Here is a 7441-nt window from a genome sequence, read left to right as displayed (position 1 = left end):
TTGAGCATTTTAAGCACTTATTGTGTGAATCTTGAAGTGTTGGGAGAGAAGAAGGAAGCTAGATCCAAGGGAGTAGAAGGAGATCAAAGATTGTGCATCTATTACAGAGTTATTGAGGTAAAAATCGGATTCCCTCTGTTTCTATGTTTGATTCTCTATTTTTGAATCACATTTAGAACATTTAATCTATTCCTTAGCTATTTATGGTAGAGAGATCACATTGGGGTGATTGGCCTTCGGGTCTAGTCATGTTTCAGTCCCTAAGTCGTGGATCTAACACCTTTATGGAGCCTTTTGCTTGAAAGCCCTACATCTATTCCTTTAAGTGTCTTTTTAGCCTTTAAATACCTTTTCATGCATATGTACACGTAAAGTTGGAAACTTTACATGGTAACTAAGCTTTATGAACCCAGATCTATAAGTTATATGCATCAGATTTGAGCTAAATCATCGTAGTAGTGTTGCATGCAAACGACTCGACGAGTTGTTCTTTAGACTCGGCGAGTCGGGTCGCGAGTCCCCGATTCCTTCCCCTTTTATGTGTCATGCCGGGTGGAACCAGTGAGTTATAGGTGGACTCAGTGAGTCGGAGATAGAACTTATTCATAGAGGGACTCGGCGAGTCAATGCCCTGACTCGGCGAGTCCAAGGCAATCTTCATATCTCAAGAACAGACTCAAACAGTTGTTCATACAACTCGGCGAGTCACAGCCAGAGTGTTCATGTGTTGAAGGAGGACTCGGCGAGTTGTTCATACAACTCGGCGAGTCGGATGCAGATTGACTGAGTGTTAGTGTCGAAGAGGAACTCGTCGAGTCTATGCCAAACTCGACGAGTAGTAGCGAGCAGAAGCAAGAAAGTGAGAGTAAGGACTCGACGAGTTGGTGACCCAACTCGATGAGTCAGGTCAACTATATGTTGACTTTGACCAATAGGTTGACTTTGACCAGGGGTAAAATAGTCAGTTTACCCTCAGTGTAGTTATCAGTGATTGATTTAGCGTAATTATGGAAATTGTAGTCGAGGAGGTACCGGAGCAGCAACAGACAGTTTCCCGAGCAGTTCATTCAGCAGCCAGATTACGAGGTGAGTTTCCTTCTAGTAAGAACGGGTCTACGGCCACAATGCCCGCCTGTTTAGTTAGCAGTAGTTTCGGACTTCGGTCTGATGCAGTAGTTAGTATGTCTGATGCCTTCGTGGCTCAGATAGGATTTATGTGTTAAGTGTTCCGGGCTACGGCCCGATGCAGTATATAATATATGTGTTTATGCTATTTGATATGTTTATGCTATGCTATTTTCAGTCAGATTCGGTCCGATGCAGGGGTCAAGGCCCCAGTCAGTTCCGGACTCCGTTCCGATGCAGTTAGTTCTGGACTTTGGTCCGATGCAGTTTCCGGACTTCGGTCCGATGCAGTCAGTTCCTGACTTCGATCCGATGCAGTTTTCGGACTTCGGTCCGATGCAGTGGGCAAGGCCCAGTGTGTGTTTTATATGCATTGTATGGTATGTGGTAGTTTGGGGGAGCTCACTATGCTTCGTGCTTACAGTTTTAGTTTTGGTTTCAGGTACTTCCGCAAGTAAAGGGAAGAGCTCGGGATGATGTCATTGCACACACCACAGCTTCAGTTTTTGTCCTGGGAGTTTGTTTTGATTCTTAGTCTGATTTGATACAGTTGTTTCACGACATTTTATTATGATTTGAGATATTTGACGTATGGTTTTATGATATGACGTTCAGTATATGATTTTTTATTATTATTAAAACAAAAAATTTTGGGTCGTATTTTTGGATGTTACATAACCTATATTGTTTTTTCTTTAGATACTATCCTTGATTTATTGACATACACCAGTAAGGAGAAGGAGACTGGTGAAGGTTGATGTAACATCAATAGACCATGAGTTAACGACAATGCATGCGATTAGGTCAAAGGTTAATTCAAAAGGCATATGGTTCTACATCTCGAGCTTAATCGTTGGGAGAAATTGGTGTTTGAAGTAATGTTTGAACATCAAATTTTATAATAACAATCATAGTTTGGCGAGATTCATTAGTAGTCTCCACATGTTGTCATGACGAAACCAAAAATATTTTGAGGGTCTTTGAAATTGCATTATAAGCTTGTTAAGTACCAAACGTAGTTTAAGAAATGTTTAAATTAGTTTATATTGTACCGAAAAGTAAAAATTTGATAATTTGTTTATTAACGAGTTATTTTTTTCATTCCGAACAATCAAAATGGTTATTAAGGACACCATAACACAAAAAACCATGATAACAAACTATATTTTATGTAATAAAAAATTCAAATTAACTTATCATGTGAAGCTAATTTAGATAAAAAAAAAATCCCAAACATCGTTTAAAAACCGTACTTTGATTTATTGTGTATCATTGCTTGCATTGTAATTAATAAATCTTTGTTATTATAAAGGAATTCTAGGACAAAATGAGTTTGAAGTTTATATCACTTGGGTTTTGGGTTTGATTTTTATAAATATTATAGTTTGCTTTCAATCATGATTAGAATTATATTTCTTGATTTGTTATGATATTGTCTAGGTTTTCATTTTTTAAGTTTTCTAAATTTTATTTTTGAATTAACGCGTGAAGGTATAAAAAGTAATTTACCCTATAGAAAAATCGAGATGCGGATGTAACTAATAAAATAGTATAGGGACTGAAAGTGAAAATAGATAAGAAAACAGGGGGTTCGACCGTGGAATTCGTCGTCACAACCGCGGTTTTTGTCTCTCATGGCAGAATCTGCGTTTCCGTCATCCGTGGGTTGTTAAAGTCGTCTCTCTATCTACGCATTCGGGATTTTTGAAGCCGTAATAACTGTCCATGACGGCTGATTTCTTCGATTAGCAGGTTCGATCCTTGATTTTTTATACTCTCAGGTTTACGTTTTTAGGTCTTAGGGTTTTTTTTCTTCAGATCATTTTTCTCATAGATCAATTAAAATTTTTATAGTAGATGTTTTTGGAGTCCGAAATTGAATACGTTTCGATAATGGATGCTTCATTGCTGTGCTTCTTAGCTGTAAAGCTTGGAGATTCGCGTTACAATTTTGATCCCTCCCATTTTTTTGTTTTAAACTGGGTGATCAATTTGGGTTGTAATCTGTGATACAATAAAGGTTAAGAAATTAAGAAGTGATTAATTATGTCTACTAGAATCAGTGATAGAATGAAATTTCAATTCAAACGAAGACAATGCTCTTGATCCGTTGATCCAACTAAAATTGTAGAATTCCGCTTGAGAATTGCTTTTATGATTTAATACAGAATTCAAGGCAACAGTCTTAGCTGCTCAGATGATATGAATTCTGAAATTGCGTAGTACTTAGTCATGAATTATCTAGGTTAAATTCAGAATTCCAAAATATATTCATCCCATGACTTCTGAAATTGATGATGCTCAATGTTTTTAGTTTCCGTTTTGAGATGACCCACATAAGGTGCAGATTTATAATAATATTCCCAATTTTATCGTCTTTTTTCTTGAAATTTCAGGTGAGACACACACAAGCTCAAGTGTCCAAGAAGGCTAATGCAGATTCATGTTTATATTCAAAAAACCTGAACTCTGCTTTAGCTGAACTTGCTTGATGAGTTGATGTGGTTTTAACTGAAGGATTGATTCACTATATTCCATTAACAAACAGTTCTCAAAGTCATTTCTCCCAGTGATTACGGTAAAATTGGTATAGAAGTGTTGATAAGAAGTGCACCATGGAGATATTATGTTGAAATCAAGATAGATTAGGTTGTGTATAGGAATTAGGAACAAACACAATGGGTTCAATACATAAACAAATCTTCATACTCTTTCTCTTTTCACTCGTTCTATATACAACTTCTGCTACATCAGATTCAGAAAACAAGACTACTACTACAGAGAGGCTAATAACTGCTCCATTGAAGGACACCATAGGAAGTGTTATAGATGGAAACAACTTAGGTGAAGTCTTTAACACCATTAACGAAGAACTTGATGGAAAAAAGAGTGGAAACTCAAACAACAGGGTTTCAGTGACTACTGTTGCTCTGTTTACATTAGCCATGGCTGCTGCTACTGGTTTGGGTGCTTTGCCATTTTTCTTTGTTGAACTTGATGCTCAATGGGCAGGAATATGTAATGGAATGGCTGCAGGAGTTATGTTAGCAGCAAGTTTTGATTTGATACAAGAAGGAAGAGATCATGGTAGTGGTAGTTGGGTTGTCATGGGTATTTTGACAGGTGGCATCTTTATCTGGCTATGTAAACAGGTATGTACTGAATCTATAACCTCATTTAAAGGTTATCTTTTATGGGTATTACATTTTTATTTTTTTTACTTTTATAGTTTCTTGAGCATTATGGTGAAGTGAGTATGTTGGACATAAAAGGAGCAGATGCAAATAAGGTTATTCTTGTAATTGGGATCATGACTCTTCATTCTTTTGGGGAAGGTTCTGGAGTTGGAGTATCTTTTGCTGGATCAAAAGGTCTTTCTCAGGGTCTTTTGGTAACTTTGGCTATTGCTGTTCATAATATTCCAGAAGGGTTAGCTGTTAGTATGGTTCTTGCATCAAGAGGAGTCTCTCCACAAAATGCTATGTTATGGAGTGTAATTACATCTTTGCCCCAGGTATAATACTAATACCCTATTACCCTTTTCTTTAAATAATTGAAAGCTTTGATCTTTGATATTTTATGTTGATTATATTTTTATTTTGACAGCCTATTGTAGCAGTGCCTTCGTTTATATGTGCTGATGCCTTCAATAAAATGTTGCCATTTTGTACGGGGTTTGCAGCAGGGTGTATGATCTGGATGGTTGTTGCTGAGGTTCTTCCAGATGCATTTAAGGTAAACGGAAGAATGGAATTGGATTCCTTTCACCCTACCATGGAATGGAATCTCAAATTTCAATTCCAATTCCACAAGATTCTTAATGAAAAATATTTGAACGGTTTCTTTCTGTCTTACTTTTATAGGAAGCATCTCCATCTCATGTTGCATCAGCAGCCACTCTTTCAGTTGCCTCCATGGAAGCTCTTGGAGCCATGTTCCAAAATTTCGGCCTCAATTACAAGTAAGTTACTTTTCCTGAATTATTTTGAGTTCAATTTTTTTTTTTAGTTTCTTCAATTTAAATTTTTTTTAACAAAACTTTCTTAAATGTAGTTCAGAAGGCGCATCCGGCTTCCTAGTCTCCTTACTCTTTGGTCTGGGTCCATTACTAGGCGGCAACATCCTGGTGGCCTTCGCCCTCGCCTTCCACCTCCACCACACCCTCCTCACCGGAATATCCTCCGGCATCGCCTTCCTCCTCGCCACCTGGCGGCCCCTCCAACTTCTCTTCACCTCCAAACTCAACTTCTTCACCCTCGCTTTCCTCCTAGCCACCGGTGCCACCTTCACCCACATCACCACCACCGCCGCCACCAAACTCGCCGCACGGAAAAAAACCTCCGCCAACACCTTACCGGATTCCCGTTATTCCCCCACCTTCACCATCTCCCCAACCACCCTCCAATCAATCCTCTCATGTCTAACCATTGCCCTCCACGCCCTAGTGGAAGGGCTCGCGTTAGGTGTGGCGGCACCGAAAGCGTACGGGTTCGGCCGCCACATGCTCCTCCCCGTTTGTCTCCACGGGTTGACCCGCGGGGCGGCGGTTGCGAGTTGTATATTTGGAGCGACTGATAGTTGGTACGGGGCGTTGGCGGGGTCCGGGTTGATTGGAATTGTGGGCCCGGTTTCAGCGATCGGTGCGATACTTGCAGGGATTGATTATAGCGGTTTGGACCATTTGATGGTGTTTGCGTGTGGCGGTTTGATACCGTGTTTTTTGAGTATGTTTAAAAGGGCGGTGAGGTTGGATCGCCGGAAAAGTATGGCGGGTGTGGTGGCCGGTGTCGGTTTTGCCACCATTTGTCTTATGTCCACCAAGTTGGTTTGTTTGCATACACCGTATTGTAATTCGGCGCCTGAGGCCGTCAGATAATTGTTTGAATTGTTTGTTCTATCTGGTTAGATGACTGGAACATTACTATAATGTTCCAGTCATCAGATATCAGATGACCTGAATGCTTCGGTCATCTGATATTGGTAGCTTATGCTTTTTGAGTACAACATAGAAAAAAGGTTTCATTTTGGGAGCACGGGAAATAGGATATTATTATTTGCTTGTTATGGCGTATGGCTCTTTAAAATCTAATGGTGGCTCACTAATTCGTAATATTTTTAATGGTTAAGTGTTGGGGTTGTAACATACGACGAATTTTACTAAACTTTATAGAGAAACAGAAATTTTAATCTTATTTTTTGTCGTTTGATATGAATATTGTTGTTAGTTCGTTGCATTTTCAATGATCTTGATTTATTTTATCTTGGTATATAAAAATCTCTTATCAGCATCATTTTGGGTTGTCATATATTTATTTGAACCGCTGAATTTTATTAAAGAAGACAAGCAAGGAGATAGAAAGCAAAACAATTACAACGAAATATTATGGATTAAGATTTGTAACCATAAGTCCAAGTAATGTACTAATGCTAACTCTATTGATCTTATTCCTGAACCAATCTGAAGAGGTAATTACAATCTTTTCAAACATATACTACTTCGTGAGATGGTAGACGATTGAATAAACATATTGCTTTTATATAATCCAAAGCAGCCAAATTGTAGTCAAAAGGATCACCTTAAGTGGAAGAGGAAGGACCACCCGATTCGCAACCCACAACCAAATCCGAACAACCACCTCATAAAACAGGAACACTTTTCTTATGCCTTTTGAATGCAAATCACATGAAGGACATAAAACCGAAGGAACATCAATGCCTATTGGACTAAGAACAACCGATCACGAATGGGAACATATTTTCTCATTACCAAGACTAATCTGTTACAAAGAGTATTTATACTACCTATACATACCATGCTAACATACACACAACAAACACAGCTAAGCTAACTTGCACCACATACCTAACTACCTTATTAACAAACAAACAAACTACTATAAAACGACATAGCATTGATAAATAATAAATGTCACCCCCCCCCCCCCCCTTCTCAAGATGGAAACTTAAAAATGTTTTTAACTGCAATCTTGGAGATGATAGGTTGAAGTTTGGAGAATGATATAGGTTTAGTGAAAATATCAACAGTTGGTGGGAAGTATGGATTGGCATTAACTTGATTGTTTTGTCCAAAATTTTATCACATACAAAATGGCAATCAACTTCCAAGTGTTTCGTTCGTTCATGGAAAATTGGATTGGTTGCCAATTTGATGGCTGACTCATTACCACAAAAGACTAAGATAGGAGTGGAGGAAGTAAAACCAAAATCTAAGTAAATGTCGTAACCAAATAATCTCAGAAATCATAGAACCCAATGCTCGGTATTCTGCTTCAGTTGAGCTGCGAGAGACTGTACA

At 38.5% G+C, this 7441-nt stretch overlaps 1 protein-coding gene across 2 annotated transcripts; it reads left to right on the top strand.

Annotated features, from left to right (window-relative positions):
* Positions 1-2726: 2726 nt before the first annotated feature.
* LOC145043751 (ZIP metal ion transporter family) lies at positions 2727-6326 on the top strand. Of its 2 annotated transcripts, none has more exons than XM_078992500.1 (6): positions 2727-2877; positions 3522-4277; positions 4355-4639; positions 4732-4860; positions 4989-5086; positions 5179-6326. In XM_078992500.1, exons 2-6 carry the CDS (start codon positions 3804-3806, stop codon positions 5999-6001), a joined length of 1809 nt encoding a protein of 602 aa, XP_078848626.1. In that variant the 5' UTR covers positions 2727-2877; positions 3522-3803; the 3' UTR covers positions 6002-6326. The 2 variants fall into 2 exon arrangements, with proteins under 2 accessions (XP_078848626.1, XP_078848635.1); XM_078992509.1 differs by having other exon boundaries at positions 5184-5842.
* The last annotated feature ends 1115 nt before the right edge of the window (positions 6327-7441 follow it).

This window comes from Lactuca saligna, chromosome 1 (genome assembly GCF_052625555.1).
Source record: "Lactuca saligna cultivar CGN05327 chromosome 1, ASM5262555v1, whole genome shotgun sequence".
In the NCBI taxonomy this organism is placed as follows: Eukaryota; Viridiplantae; Streptophyta; class Magnoliopsida; order Asterales; family Asteraceae; genus Lactuca; species Lactuca saligna.
Note: the sequence above shows the minus strand (reverse complement) of the source record. Positions and strands in the feature narration are given on the sequence as shown.

Coding starts and splice junctions, on each gene's coding strand:
- LOC145043751 (XM_078992500.1), top strand. CDS start 3,804: ATGGGTTCAATACATAAACAAATCTTCATACTCTTTCTCTTTTCACTC. Junction 4,278..4,354: donor TTATCTGGCTATGTAAACAG/GTATGTACTGAA, acceptor TTACTTTTATAG/TTTCTTGAGCATTATGGTGA. Junction 5,087..5,178: donor AATTTCGGCCTCAATTACAA/GTAAGTTACTTT, acceptor TCTTAAATGTAG/TTCAGAAGGCGCATCCGGCT.